General features: G+C 43.3%; 1 protein-coding gene across 1 annotated transcript in view; it reads right to left on the reverse strand.

The window, feature by feature from the left end:
- Positions 1-1,701: 1,701 nt before the first annotated feature.
- The window catches only part of myo10l3 (myosin X, like 3), a 55,964-nt gene continuing 36,160 nt past the window's right edge, over positions 1,702-21,505 (reverse strand). Inside the window, exons 17-41 of the mRNA XM_044364953.1 lie at positions 18,716-18,798; positions 18,500-18,608; positions 17,557-17,637; positions 15,564-15,688; positions 15,303-15,417; positions 12,237-12,343; positions 10,716-11,135; positions 10,594-10,627; positions 9,653-10,486; positions 8,747-8,870; positions 8,132-8,375; positions 7,924-8,019; positions 7,635-7,728; positions 7,133-7,188; positions 6,899-7,041; positions 6,472-6,666; positions 6,043-6,200; positions 5,517-5,640; positions 4,950-5,247; positions 4,644-4,851; positions 4,406-4,542; positions 4,114-4,237; positions 3,569-4,024; positions 3,035-3,226; positions 1,702-2,582 (exon numbers count right to left, since the gene is read on the reverse strand). Of these exons, the coding sequence (XP_044220888.1) occupies positions 2,478-2,582; positions 3,035-3,226; positions 3,569-4,024; positions 4,114-4,237; positions 4,406-4,542; positions 4,644-4,851; positions 4,950-5,247; positions 5,517-5,640; positions 6,043-6,200; positions 6,472-6,666; positions 6,899-7,041; positions 7,133-7,188; positions 7,635-7,728; positions 7,924-8,019; positions 8,132-8,375; positions 8,747-8,870; positions 9,653-10,486; positions 10,594-10,627; positions 10,716-11,135; positions 12,237-12,343; positions 15,303-15,417; positions 15,564-15,688; positions 17,557-17,637; positions 18,500-18,608; positions 18,716-18,798 (4,662 nt within the window). The 3' untranslated portion in view covers positions 1,702-2,477. The remainder of the gene's footprint in view (positions 2,583-3,034; positions 3,227-3,568; positions 4,025-4,113; positions 4,238-4,405; positions 4,543-4,643; positions 4,852-4,949; positions 5,248-5,516; positions 5,641-6,042; positions 6,201-6,471; positions 6,667-6,898; positions 7,042-7,132; positions 7,189-7,634; positions 7,729-7,923; positions 8,020-8,131; positions 8,376-8,746; positions 8,871-9,652; positions 10,487-10,593; positions 10,628-10,715; positions 11,136-12,236; positions 12,344-15,302; positions 15,418-15,563; positions 15,689-17,556; positions 17,638-18,499; positions 18,609-18,715; positions 18,799-21,505) is intronic.

The following is a 21,505-nucleotide window of genomic DNA, read 5'->3' on the forward strand; positions in this document are numbered from 1 at the left end:
ATGATCAACCAAGTCTTATGAAAAGGGCTACAGAGCATCACCAAAATCAATTCATTAACAAGTTATTAGCACCTATTAAAGGGATACTCAAGGAATTTATTATTGCACTTCCAAAACGTTGGAGGACTTATGAGACACTGATTTTAAAAAGAATGGTCAAAATGAGGCAGCAGAGGCTGATGTATCCTGACTTTTACCCCTCCAGATCCTAAACTTCCCATGTTCCATCAATAGCCTCTTTCACAGTCCCTGACTGATAAACACACAAATCTTTCAATCTCTACAACCCCTTTTTTTATATAATGCAGACTTTCAGTTGAAAACGTTTAGTCTCCTAACCCAAGTCAAGATAACCCTGATGATATCATCAGAGCCAGAGAAGAAATTTTGCAACTGTTGTCACAGGCTGAGTAGCACATACTCTTCATGCCGAGTAAAATATAAAATCTATAAAAATATAAAGTTTTGTCAGCATGCAGTTTATATGCCATGCAGAGTCCTCAAGGAATGATTTCTTATTGTACTTTAACATATTATCACAATTTAACCATAATTATGCCACTTTAATCACAGACTGATCTGTTGGGAGAAAGAGGACTCTTTATGATATTTCTTATACTCCATCAGTTTGAACATTATTCCTTTAGAAATGCAGAAATTAGGTCAAGCCAATACAACTACACATATACACTCATTCAAACTCCAGGTTTGGTATTTCAACAATTAGCTACCTATTGTGCTGTATATTTGTAGCAATGTGTTAAGGTTTGGCACCTGATGCACAGAGACTGACATCTACAGAACTGGTGGACACATCTAAAATGAGACAATAGTAACACACACACAAAGCAGCTTTTGAAATACAATAATTTATTAAAGCATCTTTAAATTCTGATATAAAACATTTTCTGATTTTTTTTTCTTCTTCTCGAAAACAATCAGAAATCTCAAGGTACAGTCATCGTCAATGGTAAGATCAGTCTCTGGTGTGGCCGCCGGCAGCTGACCAGATCGCCTAAGTGAGTACGATTGGAGAGCAATGGAAGACAGTGATGCAATGTGAGGTAAATACTAAGCTCATTATGTGTGGATCATATTCTTATCATGAACTATACTGTAAGTTGATTGGCATAGGCTTGAATTCTTTGTATTCATGTACAGTGGCCTATGAGAGGAAACAAGACAATCAAAGGAATTGAGCCTGTTGGGTTTTGAGGGTTAACAGTTATTTTTAGTTGACGAAATGCTCAGAAACTGGGCACCATCTGGACAAAATTGATAGTAATGAACAACTTGTCTATTTCTGAATCTTGTTAACTTTGTGTCCCTGAATAGACAAATAATAGAAAAACAAAAATACAAGCAAAACTGCATCAACTCATTTCCAGCCCACTGTTCACCTCGGTGAGTCTGCTCATCTTCTCTGATTTTTCACCCAATCCACTGATACTGCAATAAATAAATACCCCACCCTCACATGGCCTTTGACATCACTAAAAAAAAACAAAACACAGTAAAACACTCCTTAGACACAGGCGTTCTAAACAAGCGATATCAGTCTTAGCTACAAAAAAAACTTTCAAAGACATTACCTCAACTTAGTATGCAAGTACAACAGCTCAACAGAGTACTCGCTGTAGGGTAGAAGCGCAAATTGTTCGACTTGTTTCAGTAATTTTGAGAAAATACTTGTCTTTTATAGAAGTCAAATTGTATTTTCTTTAAGATAGGGACGTGCTTTTGTGACACATGCACCCGTTGAAGCCATAACTACCCCTCAACAGTTTATAATCCATTCCTGAAAGGCCACATCAGCACTGAAACTATTAGTCCAGAATAGCAAGAATAAAAAGCTAAGTAAGGCAAGTTGAGGGAGATAATCTCCCTGGGATGTTTACAGTTATATTACACATTAACCTGAGGGAATCTCCATTCAGGAGAACATTCATTAAATGGGCCGCAATGTTCTGTAGAAAAAAACACTTCAATAAAAGTGCAGTTTGGGATGTTAACTTGAAAGAAATTAATTTTTTTGGAAATTAAAAAGGCCTGATTTAGATATGAATGTCTTGAATTGTTGTTGATACAAGGTTTGGTGGAAAAACCAAGAGCATGCAAGCTCAGTCAACTTTTTCTTGTTATTAAAAAAAAAAATCCACTAAAAGATACCTGAAGTACATTTCAAGTAACGTGACAAATGACCAGTGTACATGTTTGGAGACTGCATGGAGGAAAGCAACACTCGGGATGAATGCAAAGCTTAAAATGGTGCAAACGCTTGAGTGTCCTCACTTTTGCTAGAAGCAGTAAAGACGTCACCTTTTTTGTGTCTCTATGGAAAGTAATCTTTCCAGATGGGGTTTGTCTGCTACAAAACGCGTCAAAGTCTCTGTTGAGGTGATTTGTTCCTCTTGTCATCTCTACATCTTCTCTCCATGCTTGTTTGGGGCCAGGTGTACTGTGTCCTGTCCTGTCAATCACCTGATCCAGTTGCTACCATAGCTGGACACTGACTTCACACTGCACCGTTTCTTCACGATCATGTTTATGTAGGCTTTCATGATCTTTGTGATCTCTCCAACCTGGGAATGAACAAATGAAACACAGTGAGCAGAGAAGAGAAGCAACAAAACTGCATGTTTCCCCAAAATAAATTTGGTGAAAAGGCACTCCAGTTGCTGAAAAAAACAGAAAAGAATCTCCTCATGTCTTGATCATTTGTATGAATTTTATAACTTAGAGACAAAACTTGAAATGAGAACTTACTGCTGCTTGATTACACTCTGATCCGAAATGCATCAGCAGTTTTCTTACTCTATTAACTGTAAATAAAATTCACCAAAATTAACAAGACACAAGAGGATTCTTTGACTTTTTATTCCCACCACTGGAGTGCCGCCTTTTTCCTACATTTTTTGGGGAAATATAAACATTGCAGTCTTGTTTTTGAAGAAACCAACTGAAATTGAGATTTAATTCATTAATTTAATTCCAATTATTTTTTTACAGAAAAATATTATAAACAAATGGGTACCTGTGGTGTTTCAAAGAACATCTCTCTCTCATCCACAGTGATCTTGTAGGTGCAGGGTTGCGGAGCACCAAAGAAGATGATGTGCTCATATGGGAAGGTCTCCAGAGGCTTCGGCTCTCCTTTCTTGTAAACAGACACGTTCTCAGCACTCACACTCAACCACAGATCATGAGGGAAGCCTCCTTCTTTGCACTATGAAGACACAAACACAAGATCCCATAAATATCATCCAATGTGCGACCAGTATCGAGGCCATTTCTTGACCTTTGCAGATTGGGTATCGTCCAGATGTAATGTTTCGACACCAACACAGTTGTTAGCTCCACAGCAATCATGTTACTCAAAAAATATTCCATTGAGCTCCACACATGAGGTATACAGATTTGGGAAAAAGAGAACACTGGTATTGGATCGATATTCAGTATCAGCAGATACCCTGAGGTGAGATATTGGAATTAGTATCAGGAGAGAAAAGGTTACCTCCCTACTGACAACATTAAAACTTGATTGACATCAAAGACCCAGTAAACTTACCTCGACGTCAAACAGTGTGGAGCCATAGCCAGGCCACTCCTTGATGATAGTCATATATTTGAGCATGGCCTGGTGCTGGACCAGACCTTTGAGGCGGGACCACTTCTCTAGGATGCTCGCCCTGGTGGCAGACATCTCCTCCTTTATCCACATCTCCAGCATCTGCTCCTCCTCCATGCGCTGCTTCTTCATCGAGCCCGTCTTCAGCCCTCGACGCAGGGTCCCATCCAGGAAGCTGGTCCTCCGACGCTCCAAAGTTTGGCCGGACCCTGAGGCACCACCCACTTTGGTAAACTGTAGGATGCGACTGCGCAGACGGCCCACAGGGTAGACATTTTCCAGGCTCCAGGTGGCTCGTGCTTTGTCTCCATATAGAAACTGCAGGCGTAAAGCTGCCAGATGTTGCAGGGTCTCTTCACGGGCAGGGAAGTGGCCCCGGGTCAAACTCTCATGGGCCTGAAGGAACAGAACAAGAGTTCAACATTAGTCCCAACATGTGATTAAAAAGACCCTCAACAAAGCATAGCAATACAAGTTAAACACACCTGCTCAAACATGAATGCAAACTCCACTCCTTCCTTGGGCATGCTCTCCACATCCAGGAAGCAGTAGAGTTTGAAATAGAGTTTCCACTGGCCTTCATCTTCCGCTTCTTCACTGCCAGCCAGTCTGATGAGAATTCACAAAGCCACAAGACAGTCACTTATAGTACTTACTTTTATCAATATCATGTGCTGAAAACACATTTCTATGTACTTCAACAGGTTAAGTATTTCAACAGGACCCTGAATTTATAATAATATGATAGAAAGTAACTCATGATCTTGTATAACATACCTTTCAAATTTGGCCAAAACATCAGCCACAAGGACCCTGCTCTCCACTGCTTTATCTATAGTGTTGTTGTGCTCAAACAGAGCAAACATGTTCCTGCTGTCCTCCATAGCCAGACCTCTAATCAGCTTCTCCACCACCTAGACAAAGCAAGCCAGAGTTTGTGTAAATAGGAAATACTAATATCTTGCTGAGTAACATTTAGAAATCCTAGGTAGCGGTGTGACTGCAGCTCGCCTACCTCTCCAGCGGTTGTGTGTGAGTTAATGGAGATCTTGCAGGATCCTCCTCCATGGCAGTAGACTGTGGTGGTCATTTCCTGTCTAGTAAGCAGTGCTATGATTTCTTCTTGGGAGGGAACAAACTCCCTGGTCTTGGTCTTCTTCAGAGACTCACCAATGAAGTGAGCAAACATTTCGATCTCTGTACCGGGGAACAGTTCCTTTATCCTGAGAACACCCAAAGACACAAAACACAGTAAACTGGGGAGTATTTGAAGGATTGTATTGCTATGATTAAAAAGCAATGTCTGAATGTGGCCCTGTACCTTTTGAGGTGAAACTTGAGGTAGCGTAGGATGCCGCGGCTGGGCAAGAAGGTGCAGCTCATACACGTCAGGAGATGCCAGTGGGCGCGATTGGCAGGACTGTTAGGGTGAGGGACGTGATTGGTTTGTTTGATCAGCTGACAGTAGACCTCATCTCTTAATGACCTCAAGTCTTGACAGGTCTGCAGGATTCCCTGGATGATTGGCACGGGGTCTGACACTGCCTCCATTTCCTGCAGTGAGTTGAAAATCTTCACGGCCTCATCTTGCAGGCTGGTGTAACCCTTTTCCTTTTGCACTGAGAGAGAAAGAGACAGATTTGAAATAAAGATCAGCCAGTAAAACAACTTTACAAACTAGTTACTTCATTATATGAGAGCTCTACCAAATGTATTGCTAAAAGTTTAATTATTTTGAATTTTAATGCCTTGTAATGCAGACACAACCAACAAGGTTAAAAGCGGGACTTTAGTTTTAAGTAGTCAACTTAAAATTACATAAACTGAAAAATTACATAAACTGAAAAATGTAATGTAATTAACAGTAGCTACAGATTACAACACTCACAGTGGACGCTGACATCTCCATAAGGCAGAGGTAGAAGAGGGGAGTGCAAAGGATGCTGGGTATATCTCAGGATGGGGTTCCTCCAATACGTCTGCTCCACGGCCTCCGCATTCAAACTGCTCTCCTGCAGAGACAGAAAGACGGGATCAGTGATCTCAGTAAAGTCTTCATGAATTATTTTAAGCAAATCCAGATTAGGAAGAATAACACAGTAGTAATATCAGTGTCAATGCAGTAAATCCAGCAAACAGTTGAGTGCAAAAGAAGGGAAAAGAGGTAAACAAAAGACTTAGAGAAGATCACGGCACACACGTAGTGAGTACAAATACCTCACTTTACTACAGTGTGTGTCCTTGGCAAAGGCTTGCATGACTGAAAAGAATTGGAGTTAAAATTATATTAAATGTTATTTGTTTTAATTAAATTAGTCCATCTAGCAAGTTAAACATTGCATAAATGCAGCATGAAATCTCCACCCATCAGACACAGAGTAGTTGGAGAAACAGCCCACTGAATCCTTTAATACCTTGATGTCCCTGATGAGTTGTTGTGTTGGCGTTTCGATGGGAACTTTGCTGTCTATCGCTCCCTGTATGGCATTCGCCCACCGCATGGCTTCATTCAGCATTTTGGTATAAAGACGGTAAGAATGTTTACGCCCGTGGACGATTATATTCCAATAACCTGGATGAACATGGAAGAAAATAATTACAACAAATAACAACAACAGAGAAGAGACAAAACATCTTCCTGGAAGACGCTCAAATGACTTAACAGGTCAGAAATATCCTAACTGCTCAGATCTGACTAAAGAGCAGATATGAAATATTGTAAAATACAAGATCCACACGGGGCCTTTCAAACCTTTAAGGGACTAAGGCTTAACCACTTTGGTATATTTCCCTATAAGAATTAACAGCAAGATGACTGAGAAAAATGTTGACAGTGAACTGACCAGTGTCCTTGAAGACCTTCTCGTCTGGCTGCACCACAGAGCAGAGGCTGTTGAGGACCAGAGTTCCCAGCTTGGAAGCGCTTCGCTCCGACGACTTGTAGTAGTCCAGAGAGTTTGTGGTGAGAACAAACCAGCGCTTCTTCAGCTTCAGAGAGGTGCTTTTCGCTCCCGACTTCATCTCTTTATGCAGCCAGCCTGGGGGTGGATAAATGAGTGAATTACTCCTAGATTTAGAGCATTTTTCATATATTGTCGATCAATCATCTTTGATTTTTCCTTTCCCAAACAACTTAAAAGCATTTACCTTTTTCAGTATAAAAAAAGCCATTTAAGGAGTAAACTTGAGGCACAGTGTACTGCCTGATACATACAGTAAGTACATGAATCGACTCTCAAACTGTCCTGGTGTGTATCTCTGCTGACTGACCTCTGACTAGAAACTCCTGTCCATCAACTCTGGAGTCTCCCTTGGATTTTTGCAGCAGGCCAATCCAGTGGTGCATCTCCTCAGGCGTGTCTGTGTTGCAGTGAATCACCCGGTTGGCTGTGATGATCACAAATGAGTTTGGTCTGGAAAGACAAAACACATTTTTATACTCAGACTACAGTTTAAACACATCTTTTGACCAGACGTGGGTTCAAATTACTGGCCGTTCCTCACCTGTCAGGGTTGTCTGATGCACAGACAGAATCAATCAAGCCCACATCCAATGTGCCCTGGACAGAGAAGAGAGGGGTGAATTCACATATAGTTTCTAACTGTTGGCACATGTGCAAATATTTTCTTTGGTGGGAGACGGTGGATTAAAGGTGAGTAAATTGGTGTTAATAGTAATGTGCAAGTTAAATTTAACATATTTGTTATCTTGTTTCTATGTACTAGGTCGTTTTTTGTCTTGCTTTCATATTGGTTTGCTGTTCTTTTATACTTATTTGATTTCCATATTTGTGAAAGTTATTAACTACAATGCAATCTTGTAATGTACATGAACATGAATACTGACACGCCAGTGTATGGATTTAGTTTCTTCCACTCAAATTACTATATAACCCGAATCTGGAATATCATACTTCAACCGATTCAGTCACACGCTTCATGATTATTGCTGAAAAATGGAGCTGAAGCCACGGCCCGGGCAGTAGAGAGGTAAAACAGCACTAACCACTGCGTTCTTGGGGTTGGCCTGTTCATGGTGCATCTCCATGAGCTGCTCCGGGCTGGCGCTGTGGACCCGACTCAGCACATTGAACCAACCACTGGATGGGGTCAGAGGGAGGGCAGAAAGTAAACGAGGGAGAAGTCAGCAAATATGGAAGTGAAAATTACAGTGTGAACTTCCACTGGTGACCACAAGGGGGAACTTTATTTCCACATATTACGTCTACAAGGAAGTGATGACAAAGTAAATCACTACTTCCAAAACAGCCACAGCTGGTTGAGGATTACTGTACCTGGCATCTTCTGGGGACTCTGCATAGATGTGGTAGGTCCTCTCGTCAGTCACAATATTCAGTGCATTTTCCTTCTCATGATTGTCCACTATGTCCCTGTAGAGAAAGACCCAGAGTTGACCAACATGTAACCATATATTGTTCTGCTACACATAAAGGAGAAAAAGAGCCATGATTTTGAACCTCCCTGACTGAGAATAGATCTTACTTGGCCGTGTGGATATCAATGGTTCCTTTGAGCTTCTCTTCGCTGTCATTCTCAAAGTACATGAGCTTCGAGTCTCGCAGAACGAACCAGCGCATCTTCCAGTTGCGTCGAGACAGGGTAGACATTCCTCCTCCTTTCTTGTAAAGCCAGCCGGATTTGACGGAGTCCTGCTTTGCCCGAAACCACATGAAGGTTTCATCTTTCAGCACACACCAGCGACGACGCCACGGGATCATCAGGCCACCTGAAAGAGTGCGGAAGGAGAAAGAAAGGATTTTAATTTTTGTTGTTTCATGTGAAATGTCAATTTATTTCAGTCATATGCACAGACACACACACACACACACACACACACACACACACACACACACACACACACGCATACATCCTCTTGAGACTAAACATCCAAGCTACAATCAACAAAAATAAACAATAACAGAATACACAATAGGAGCATTAGAACAGCAAAAAATAGTAAGGAAGAAAGAAACAAAGAAGGCCTATAAAACATCTCTTAAATTGAGGATATGACCACACAAGCCACGTTCAGCTGTGCATAGCAAATGCATAAACATCTGCATGCCTGCTGGGCAGCGATTTGCTAAAGCTACTAACTCTTCATGTAGAGGTAGCCATGGAAGTAGGGAGGCCCACTGCCATTCAGCAGATTCACTCTCCCATTGGAAACTTCCTCATCTGTGTCCACGTAGCCATCGTTGTCCTCATCACTGTCAATGAACTGCAAACACAGAACAGAACACTTAGAAGTTATTTTAAGGGTAAAAAACAAATAAATAAAAAGCAAGCGATTTTATGTGACATTTTAAAAGGGGTTGGCAGATCTGGGTCAAAAAAATTAACAAATGAACACCTGCAAATTTCAAATTTTATGTAAAAAAAAAAAAAAAAAATTGCTTTTTTTATGCATTCTGAAGAATATGAGACGTAGTCTTTGGTCCTCATTTTGCAATTTCAGTACGTAAATCAGTGCCCTGAACATGCACACACTCCCTTCTTCCCCTTTGACATTTTGCTGATCTGACAGTGTTAGATCCAAGCTCTCTGCTTGACTAGCAGTATCTGGGAACAGATTCACATGCTCATCAGCAGAGCCAAAACAAATAATTGCAACAGTATTTCGCAGTGATTCTGGCACGAGCTGTGCCTTTTGATAGGATAAGAGAAGATTCAGGCTTGCACACATGCACTCTGTACATTGGATATGCAGTTTAGGTGTTGGAATGTGTGTTGGAAGCATAATAAAATAACCTCAGAGAAAATCTAGGCGTGTGTCAGTGTATGTGTGAAAAAAGCTTGATCTGACATGAAAATACAGGGATCCCATGTGAGGGTAAAATATGAGGGGAAAAAAACATAAACAACTTCTCCAATTCAAATGAATTTGGCTTAATGTACAAAATCTACTTTCATTTCTGTTTTGGACCTCTGAAGGTGCTTCAAAGGATTTGGTTTAGATCTGTTGCATTTGACAGGAAAGACTCCTAGCCTGTTAGTTCTCACCGAGTCTGAGCTGCCTCTGAAGGAGTCCAGACTGTTTTGGGTGCAGGAAGATTTTCGTAACACCTCTTCATCTGTGATATGGCCGTCATTGGTGCTGGCACCTGAGCTCCCGTGAACCTCCTCAAACTCCTCCTGGTCATAGTCCGATTCTGTGTCTGGCAGGTTTGAGTGGGACGGTTCCTCGCTCACAGGCTCAAAATCCGAACCCCTGCTGGCCCTCTGGCATGGCTGCCTTTCTCCATTGGTGACTACAGGAGGAGGAGGAGGTGGAGGAGGGCCTGGGATTTTGGAGTCTCTGAGAACAGGGACGTGACTCAGTCCATTGGGGGTAAATGGGGAGGGCTGTGCCGGGGTAGCAGAGGAGGCAGAGGGGCGACTGAGTAGTCCTTCTGCAAAGGCGGGCGGAGGAGGGGGAATACTTTGGAATATTTCCTTGTCGAGAGGAACTACAGCTGGTGGAGGGAAGTCAGGCAAAGGAACGCACTCGTCCTCAGCGTGGAAACCCTCATCTACTTCCTCCTCAGCCAGAGGAGCAGTAGATTCAGTCGGGTCGTGGAGGTTCTCCTCACTTGAGAGGGATGGCTCCAAACCACCAAAGTCCAAGAGTTCCAGGAACTCCGTAGCTACACGGGAGGCCTCTTTCTCCAGTCTGTAAATCTCGGCGTCCCTCATCTGCCGCCGCTCTTCGTGGGAGACGTCTCCAAGAAGGGACACGCCGTCTTCCTGCTGCTTCTGCAGGCGCTCGATCTCCCTCTCCAGCCGCAGGATCTCCTCCATCTGACGGCTCTCTTCCTCAGTGGTGTGATTGTTGGACAGAGTCTGGGACAGCTCCCTCTGTAGAAAGGACAAGCATAGAAGAAGAGACACAGAAAGCACATTTAAGCACTTTATGTTGCCATGTGAACGATTCATATTAATGTGTTTCAATGAAGTGGAATTACCTTCTGACAAGCGCCGTTCACCACGAGTGAGTTCCTGAAAACAAGATAAAATACATTTGTGGTTCATGTAACAGTCTTCTGATATAAACGATTGCACCTGTAAAAAGTGAACTTATTTCTACCTTTTCGCGCCCCCTTTAGCTGCCATTTTCTCCTCTTCCTCTTTCTCCTTCATTAGTCTCAGCTCCTCCTTCCTCCTCGACTCCTCCTCCTCCGCCCTCCTCTTCAGCTCCTCGTCCATCAGCCTCTGTTTCTCCTCCTCTTCCTCCCTCTTTCTCTTCTCCGCCTCCTCCTCCTGTTGTCTCCTCTCTTCCTCCATCCTCCTCCTTCTCTCCTCCTCCTCTACTCGCCTCCTCTCCTCCTCTCGCTTCTGTTTCTCCTCCTTGAGTTGGCGATAGAGGGATCTAGCCAGCTGGCCTCTGTGATGTTTCTGAAGGACAATGGAGGCCAAGCGCAGGCGCAGGAAGACTCGTCTCCAAAAGTGAGCGCGGTAGTTCTTCTGGATGGTGACGACGCTGGACAGAACCCTCTTATATTGTTTCCTGGTGAGAAAATCAAACACGCACATATTTGTAATTAGTGTCAACTCAAGCAGAGTCCCAAATTTAACATTATCTGAGAACATTCTGTGTCGCCACAAACATATTTGCGACATTGCACACCACTGTGCTGAACGCCCGCTGGCACCCTCTGTTTAAATAAACACACTGGTAAAAAAGCTTGTACATTGTGAACTGTGCGATGTTTAGAGTTTGATGAGCTTGTGCTGTTCCATTGTGGCCGTGTGGGCTGTTGTGTTTAGCCCTGTGACCAAGCCCCATCACCCACACGCTGCACATGCATCAAATACACACACACATACAGTATAAACACGCACACACACACAAAAACACACGTGACCCCGCTAAAGGACCACACACAATGCTCTGACTCTCTGACCCTGAGTGTGGCCTAGTAATCACTCCATGACTAGTCTCAGGACACACTCTGAGCAGAGATACTGTTACATATAATAACACAAAGGGTTTACTTGTGTCTTTAGGGAACTTCCCCGAGCCTCTGTCTTTAGTAAGAGTGGCTCTTAAGGGAACAGAACCCACAACATGAACGCTGTCATCAGTCCCATTATACTCTCCCAACGGAGCATTTCACAGGACTCTATGTGACTTTATATAAGGTGGCACGCAGGTGGAGCTCAGCTAGATTACATGTCTGGGGGTGCCTGTTGGTGCAGATTTTTAAACCACCAAAATGATGGATGTCCTGTCTGTCAGGCGGAGTGGAAAGGTGGGAAACTTTCTACTCAGGCTGAGGTGACTGAGATTTATTGAGTGAAGAAAAATGCATCAACTGTACTGCTGTTAGTGTACCATTATATTAAATTAAACACCGCCTTACAAGAACAGGCCAATGAAGGGACACGACCTATGCCTCTTTTCAAATCAAGACATACTAGTCTTAATGCATAAGAAATCTTAAATCACTTAACACATGTGCACAAAGGTAAACACAAAGGCATGCACATACCGTAATCCCCCCCCCCCCCCTCCACCTCCCAACGTACACACGGGCTGCACACAACTCTATTACAAAACAAACACTGACAACTGTCGCTGCCAGCCCTCCACCCCTCCTCCACTCACCTTGCCACATAGCTGAGGATGTGGGCGCGGATCACCATGCCAGCCCTGCGCCGCACCTCTTCCCTCTCCTTCTCCAGTCTTTGCTCCAGGGCCTCCTTCAAGAACACCTGCGGGACGAGCAGCGCCACGGCCGTCAGGGAGTGACAGAGACAGAGACACACAGAGAGGGAGGTCGGGGTGGGGGGGTAGGTGGGTGGTGGGGGGTGGGGAGGTTGGAAGGAAACGGGATGGGTTAGTTCCTCTTCTTGGTAAGGCTGCAAAAGAGGGCCCGCAGAGATGTGAAGGGCCCCTGTTGTTTGTTGGCAGCACCCTGTGCCCACTGCAGAGGAAGCTGTGGTGCAGCTGAGGCTAGCAGGCTAGCTGCTCTCCCTGACTGCAGAGCAGAGCAGAGGGGAAGACTGGCACCAGGACTGCAGTGTTGCTGCTAATGCCGCTGCTGCAGAGCCTCATTGTGTTCAGGCGTCCTTCCTGAGCATTTCCCTACTGCTGCTGCTGCTGCTGCTGCTGCTACCGCTGCGTTGGTAGCCCGACTGACGTGCACAGGCAGAGAGGCACATAGAGGGAGGGGAGGGGAAGGGGGAGGTAGGGAGAGGAGGGATGGAGGGATGAGGGGGAGGGATGGTGGCGGGTGTCCAGAAAAGCAAGCCACACCCCTACTTGCTCTTATGAAGGAAGGAGAAAGAGTTTACTTAACCCTTCCCTTGCTACTGGAGACTTTTTTTTTTTTCAACATATGTAGTGTGTGGGTCATTTCACAGAAACATACAGTGGTAGCATGACATTATACAACATAATCAGATTTAATCTGTTTGAACATTTTAGCATGCTGGGAGAGCCAGCCAGCTGTGTATCTGGGTTTATGTGATAATGCGATATCTATTGCTAGCCCGGAGGATCAACTACTTTTGTGTGAAGGGTGGAGGCCTTTGAGTGGCTGTGTGTGTGTGTGTGTGTGTGTCCCAGATGTTCCACTAATCAAAGGATCCCACAGCTGCAGCCCTGCCTGCTCTCTGTTAGTCTGCAAGAGGAGGAAGCTTCCTCTTTTCCACATCCTTCCCTCATCTGTAAAACAAATGGCTCACAAACACCCGCACACACCTACTCCGTGCAACGTCGTCCAAGCCCCTAATTCTGGGCACACACTTCCTCCACACACAATCAGCATGTATATAATTACACACAGATTGTTCCTCCAAAGGAAATGTAGCCCCCTCTGTCTCTCAGCTCCCTTCCCACAACCCACACTACATTTCCCTGAACCCCCAAAAATATATATTGTGCTGCCATTAAAGAAACAACCACTTGCACGGATTGACACGCACTCAGCCACTCTGTGCATTTTTGGGTCTCACTTTGAAAAACTAAAGTCTCGCTCCCTCTCTTGATGCATATGCTGTGTGAAGTGGAGCAGTCACCAGTAGTGAGTCAGCCAAAGGTCAAAGTGCTGACCATGGATGTGTAATGAAGTTTCACCCACACAGAGGAAAAATGATTCCTCACTGGAGTTGAAAAGTCAGTAAGTGTGTGTGTTTGTGTGTGTGTGTGAGAACTTTAATGTATGTAGGCATGTGCACATTAGTGGTTATGCCCCGGTTATATATTCATTAACAACCAACATGTGGTTCACATCAAGCATTTTTGGTCTTGACGTATATTTCAGCGTGCCATGTGTGCAGCTGACACTGTTCATAGTCTGCCAGCCAAATGGGGAATAACAAAAAAAAACTGTCCAAAAGGGAACCAACAAATTTGAAATGTCTCAGTGATTTAACAGCCATGGAGGAACCACAAATTAGAGCAGGAAGCAACAGCGGGACAAATGTGGATTTAGTCGATTTCAAGAAACCCCATAAAGCCTGTCTTATTTATATCTTCGCTTTTTGCTTTGTAGGGGCCGTTTATGCTGAGTTCAACATGGAGCGAAGAGGTTTTTCTTTCCAGATCAAACAAGTCATTAAAGGTTAATCATTCATTGAGAAAGCAGTGGAAAACAAAGGGCTTTCAGCGGGGGGAGTTGATGATTGTTTGAAATAATGAGCCAGAGAGAGAAAAAGAGAGAATGACGAATAGAGAGGGAAAAGATAAGTGAAACATAAGCATCACTGCAAGCTGTGTTGCAACAGATGCAGATTATATTGCTGTGATAACTTTTCTAAGACGAATGCATGAGAAGTGACTTTCCTCTAACCTCTGCTCAGCTTCATCACCACCTCCAAATCATTCTCTGGGAGTTGAGTCTGAATTCAATCAACAGCTCGGTGAGTGTCAAGAGGCTAACACCCTTCCAGCTACATTAAGGCTGCCTCAGGATTACTGCAAACCCCCACACTGGGTTACAGTTACAGTAACAGTTGTTGGTGTCAGGGTTTTTTCGGAGTTGCCGTGTAACTCTGTGGTTGTCAACAGGAGAACAGTAGATTGACCACAACCGGCCAGAAAAATCCTTTGGACGTGAGTCACGGAGGGGGGCGTCCAAACTGTGGCGCACATTAACAGCCCGACATCTTGAGTCAGGACACCGAGATTGAACAAATCTGCTGTCATGATTCTCTGCAGACTGTTGCATCTTTATGGATTGAAAACTGTGATTTCAGACTTGTTGAACGTGTTTTGAAGAGCATGTATGCGGATTGATCACTTACGGTCCTTACAAGTGTACTGCAGAGTCCGTCTTACAAGAGAACATAGACTGACATTTCACCTGATCCTTCAGCCTGCCCAGCTGTGTTCTTGTCTGCATCAAGCCTGCAACTCTATCCTGTCTGAGCATGTGTGTGTGTGTGTATTTATGTGTGTGTATTAACCACATTGCAGGGACAAAAATCAGTTCCCAAAGTCACATTATGGGGGACTCATCTACCATCTAAAAGGGAAAGAGCTCATCCCTACAAGGTAATCCATTAAATTTTAAAGTACAGACTTGTTAAGGTTTAAGGTTTAAGGTTTAAGGTAAGGGGCTAAGCATATGTTATGATCAAGTCTCCAGGGCGTGAATGTAAGACAATGAAATGTCCTCCCATGTGACAAAAACAAGTTTGGGCATGCCTGCATGCGTGTGTGCTTCACCTTTGTCTTCCCCAGTTGCCACTCTTTTTTAGCTTTGTCATGGAGTGTGAGAAGCTCTGAGCAACTCTGCTTCTCATCGTCTGAGTGTATTTTGTTCTTCAGGATCATCTTGTACCTGTGGAAACACAGAAACAACACACATGCACACATAACGTTACTTTACATAAACAGAGAGCACAAACATTTCAGTGCAATTAGACAAAATGCAGCAGCAACACTTGAGAGATAGTTTTTTTAATTTGGTGTATGTATTTTGCTGACCTGCTGTAGAAGTCTTTAAAGGTTCTGCGAACAGGGAATCCAGCCTTGCGGATCTTCACCGTTTCTAGCATGCCAGAGTATCTTAGCTGGTTCAGGACCACATCTGGATCAAACTGGTTGGCCTTCTGTAGATGACAAGTGACACATGAAAACAGCAGAAACCAAAATGCCCTTTTTATTCCTATTAAAGGACAGCAACACTAACAGCTCCATGTTTACTTGATTATGGCATTTTTCAGCAACAGCTGAACAGCTGTGCACTGAAGGATGACTTGAATACAGACCTTATGCAGAACAATTGATGTTTTAGTGACTAAGTATGTGTTCCCTAAATATAATCTCCTTGAAACCAGTATCTGTTAGTGGAACTCTGCAGGCAAATGTAATCCTCCACCGATGAGCCTACACACCTATTCAAATGATCTTACTGCTGAGTCAGGTTAAATTTGAACTAAAAAGTAAATTACCACGTTGAACGCTATCATTTTACATTAATAATCAGGTTAGCGCAAAGAAAACACACACACACACCATCACAGAGAAACACAAACAGTGCGGAGCAAGACCTTGCCAACCGAGGAGGCCTTTCTTTCTGGAATAATCAGCTGCATTGTTCACAGCTCACCATGTTCCTCAAGCCTGCATATCAGAGAGCAGGATCAGTGATGTCTGCCGCCTTACACCTCTATACAGGCTGCCTGATCACTCAGAGGGACCACACGAAGGCCATTGTCACCTAGAGGGCATGCAGTGCTGGATAAGCCCCAAACAGGACCACAGCATTCCCCAAATGTGTCAATCTAATTATGGGCTAATGCTACTATGCGTGGAAAGAGACACACTTGAATACAAAGGCACTTGCACACTTGCATCCTGAGCTCCTCTGAGCTCTGAACCCTGCTCTTTAGCAGAGGATTTAGGCAGCTGAAAGAGGTATGGCATGTTGACTTGTTTGAGTGAAAACAAACTGGCCCTCCTCCGAGTGACATTTTTTTCCAGTGAGAGCGCGTGCATGTAAATCACACGTGTGCGCGTGTGTGTTTGCATGCGTGCAATCATATCTGAGGATTGTGTATGCAATCCTGTCATTCTGTGGGATTAACAGAGGCACGGCTTGTTCCATCTTGACCAACTGAGGCCAGGTGAGCGAAAGCGAGGCAGAGCCAATGAGAGCAGGGGACGGATGAGAAAAAGAGGCGGGTAGAGAGAACGAGGGTGAGAGGAGGACAGTGAAGTTTCCATGATAATAAGTAAGCAAGAAGGCGTGGAATGACAAATCAGGAGTGGGAGATAAGGAGCTGAGAGAGGAAGACAATCACCACATTAATAAGTAACAGAGAGGATGTCACTGGATTGCAGTGCCGCAAATTCACTGTCTCGCACAGAGAATAAAGAAATATAAGAACCAATATAAAAAAACTGGATAACAGTGCTGGATTTGAAAGTGTTTGCAGTGGTGTGGTAAAGAGGAGTGGAATAGAGGATGAATAAATAAACCTCCCGCTGGCTCTGCTGCAGACGCTGTGGTCTTATCTTGGCATTTCACTGATGCAGCCAGATCAGCAGAGCATCAGCCAAGCCGCCGTAGCTGGAGCGGCCAGCGGTGACCTCTGACCCCGGTGAAGGGGCTAAAGTGGTAGGAATGTGCTGGTACACAGCCTTTTATTTGAGGAAGTACAAAGAGAGTCTTTGCGCCAAAGCAGGAGAGACGCATTAGTTTATTAGGGGTGAAAATGTGCAAAAACAAATGATACTGTTACTTTTCCAGTGAAATATTTTCATGACTTTGTGGTAATTAGTGCTGTTACATTGTAAAATGACTTTGCTCTTGGCGAGAGTCAAAGTTTCACAGAAACAACAAGACTAAATATTAGCTCTGAGCAATGGGAACTATGAATAGCACTGAGGAGGTTTAACTTTGCAGGAGCTGACCTTGACAAGACCTGGCAGGGTTTCTGACATTTTTTTGTGCAATGAAATTTGCATGACCTACCTTGTCCATGTTTGGTTTAATGCAGCGCACAAAAAAGGGGTTGGAGGCACTTAGTGTGGCCATCAGAGAATGGAGCGAGTCCTGAAACACATCAGCAACAAGAGGATAAAGATTAAAGCAGCAGAGAATCATTAGTCCAAACATTTTCCTTTATGTTGATTTCTTTATGACATTTATTTATGCTAATATATTTTATTTGAGAAAGGACTTATAATCAGCCAATATTTCATGTGCTTTTCTCTTCTTGTGCACAATAACAAAAAGAATGTAACAGCAGTAAAAGTACTGAGTAAATGTACTTTAGTACTTTTGAAGTCTTACAGGGTATCACTCAGCGCATATTTACCTTAACACACACACACATGCACAAACACACACTCCGAGGACCCTTGAACCTAGCAGGCTATGTCAGCTTCGCTCTCCTCCCTGCCTCAGACAGTCTGTCTCCAGCGAGGCCTGGCCTGGCAGAGCTGAACGTGATTGGCCCCTGGTTGGCCCCTCTCTGCCCAGCCATCAACCCTAATCTCCTGGCTTTAGGAACTGTAGACCAGGGCAGCCTGCCAAATCCTCCCCTGCTCCTTCTCTCCACACTGCAGTTAGGACATGCTAAACTAAGCCCTCCACTGTAACCCCCCCCTCCCTCCCCAATCCCCACCACTACCACTACCGACCGACCACATATTTCATATATCCCATCACCCACCATTCTCTGCAGATCAAATACACAGACAGTATTCCCTTTGCCCTTCTGTCTCTCCATGATTTCTATCTGCCCTTTTTCACCCCGTCCCCGTGCGGACACTCATCGTGCCAAGATAAAGTGATCATTACATGCAGTAGCACATGAAGAACAATAAACTTGTTGTCTGTCTGATCACTGAATCACACAATCATGGGTGTGGAACTGGGAGTGATATTTAGGTCACAGAAGCTCTGCACCCACCCTGAACTGAGAGCTGACGGTGGGCTTGCGTCGGGCCGTGCCCATCTTTAGGGTCTCATCTCCACTTCTGCTACCCACACGCTCAAAGAGGTCATAAATGAAGTCAAGTCTGCAGACACAGAGTACAGAACAGAGCATTTGATTGTAGACACTTGAACATTGACTGAATCATAAAGGTCCGTGTTCATCATGCAGAAGAGAAAGTGCTGTGTTTACCTGCTGTCCTTGAGAATGAACAAGATATCATCTCTGAAGGTGTCTCTGTTCTTCTCCAGGATCCCACGCACATCATAAAGCACCTAAAACAGGTGAAAACAAAAAAGTAAGTAAGAGCAGAGTGTGTTTACATTTGAGAGACTTTATTTATCCCCAGAGCACGATACAGCAGTACAAGAAACAGTCAAAAGAGCGAGGAAACAAACTGTATTGAATAATAAATAATAAAAAAAAACAAATGCAACAAAATGAGAAATGAATACAATACAATACATGATTTATGCACTGTACAAAAAGCTGTGCAAATATGTATGAGCAGTAGTAATGTAAGGCTGCAACTTAATTATTTTCATTATCAATTAATCTGTCGATTATTTTCTTAATTAATCGATTAATTGTTTGGTCTATAAAATGTCAGAAAATATTCACAACTGAGAAGCTGGAATCAGAGAATTTGGATTTTTTTTTTAGTTCCAAATGATTAACTGATTCTAAAAATAGTTGGCAATTAATTTAATAGTTAATTAACAGACTAATCATTGCAGCTCTATAGTAATTAATTTGCAACAACCAGTAATTTGCAGCTTTATCCAAATATAATCCAGGTTTATCAAATAGTCTGTTAAACAACAGAACATGTCCAGTCATAAGAGTCAATATCCTTCGAGATGAATGTGATATTATGAAGACAGAAAAATAATGTACTGAAGCAGCTATTAAGTGTTGTTTTTTGTTGTCAGGGTATTATTCATGATTTACAACAACACAGATATGAACTATTAGTTGGTAGAAATTCTGCAGCTATGTGGGTAGCAGTGTTAACACGATATTTCAAAATCTGTTCTCTTCAAACTTTAAAATATAACAATTTTGCATGCAAAGTTGTCATTATCGACCCATAACTCAGATTGGACACCAATATCTTAAAATGATGGATGACTCCTTTGGAAATAAAGCTATGGGGTATTAAATTTTTCAGATTAACACCTATGTGCACAAAGTTTGACCTGAGCAGGGACTGTAAATGCGTGTTTGAGGCTCAGTGTGAACAAGACAAGTACAGCAGAGCGCCGTGTGTGTTAATGCAGTCACCTGTTGTGTTCTGCTCAGCCTTCATCTTAACGACACAGCGTTCCTCGCCACAGTAATGCACTCTAAGTTTGTGTTTGTATGTGCATCAGTGTGATATAAAATAAAAGTGCATTAAAAGTATTTTATCAACTGAAATGTATAAAAGAATATAAAAATACATACCGTAATCTGCATGTGTATGCAAACACAAGCACATTTGTGTGCATGTGAGCTTGTTTTCACAGCTGTGTGTGTACACTATAATCCAATAACAACCCCCACCACCCCATCCCCAAGCCTTGAGGCTCATGGGGAGCCATGAGATCCATACTTGACGACACATGTATTTATAATTCACAGACACACTAATTACACTCCATTCCTCTCTCATTGGAGTCGACTCATACAAAAGGCTCTCTGTGTCTGTCAGTTTCAGGTTTAGTTAAGTAAGAAGGTTAACTAGGGTAGCCTCATGACGCTACAGAGGAATGGGTCTGTAACGGAGAATTAGACACAATATGAACACAAAATCTTATAAGCGGTGAATGCGCTGATGATGTATACAGTCACTGGAATCCACAGAAATAAAATTCAGTCCATCTGCATCATTATACAATCACTGTATTTGTAAACTTGCAGACTGAGACACTTAAATGTTCAGAAGGTGGTGGTTTTTTGGGTTTGATGTTAAAAGTTCACATCTAATAGTGAGAGAGTTCATTCTTTATTTAACCAGGAAGTCCCTTGAGATTGAAATCTCTTTTCTGAGGGAGACCTGGCCAAGACAGCACACCAGTTACAGTTTAAATAGAAATAAAACACAACGGATAGGGATCGCAAACACACAAGGAAAAGACTAAATCCAGACCAAGTAAGGCAGTTACATCTCTCAGTTACATGGACTTTTAACAAGGCTTTAAATTTTTCCAAGGTTATTAGGCAGATTATTAAGATGTAGCATGCTCTGCAGATTATTCCAAGTCCAGGGAGCAAAGTAGGAGAAGGCTTTTTTTCCCAGCTCAGTGCAAACCATTGAAACCTGGTAATGAAGCCTCCTGGTGGAGTGAAGCTGAAGACTGCGTCAGGAGGTTACATATATATGAAGGGAGTTTACCCAGCATGGCCTTGTACACAAAAATATACAAATGAAGTTGTCTATGTAGACTTAGTGACCGCCAGTCAACCAGTTCAATGATGAGTACGGGAATCAGAGTTAGTTATAAATCGTAGAGCACTGTGGTACACAGAATATAAAAGGTGGAGTGTACAAGAGGCAGCATACATGTTGACAACTTCGCCATAGTCCAAAACACTTAAAAATGTAGCCTGAAAGTTTTTTTTCCAGGCTTTAAATTAACTGCATTTCTCTGGCACCACACAAATAATCAAATTTATCGGAGGATGCTGCAATTTCCCCAACTGAAGTCACGGGCACCGTTTCAGATAACAGAAGGAGCTTTCAGAGAGGCGACTAAACTCTCCTGAGAGGCACACTGGAAAGAGAGAGAGAGAGAGAGAGAGAGAGAGAGAGAGAGAGGGAACAACTGGCTGGCCTGCCTGTCCTCTCTGGACCATCATTACCATAGGCATCCATGCCAGGCTTGTGACTGAGCTGCCATGCTCACACTGAGGGGACCTTGTCTAAGGCAGACTTTATAAGGCCATTCTTTATCAGGCCGAATCTTCCTACCCCGCCTCATATGCCATCCCTCCTGCCCT

The sequence above is a fragment of the Thunnus albacares genome, chromosome 11 (assembly GCF_914725855.1).
Source record: "Thunnus albacares chromosome 11, fThuAlb1.1, whole genome shotgun sequence".
NCBI classification, from domain to species: domain Eukaryota; kingdom Metazoa; phylum Chordata; class Actinopteri; order Scombriformes; family Scombridae; genus Thunnus; species Thunnus albacares.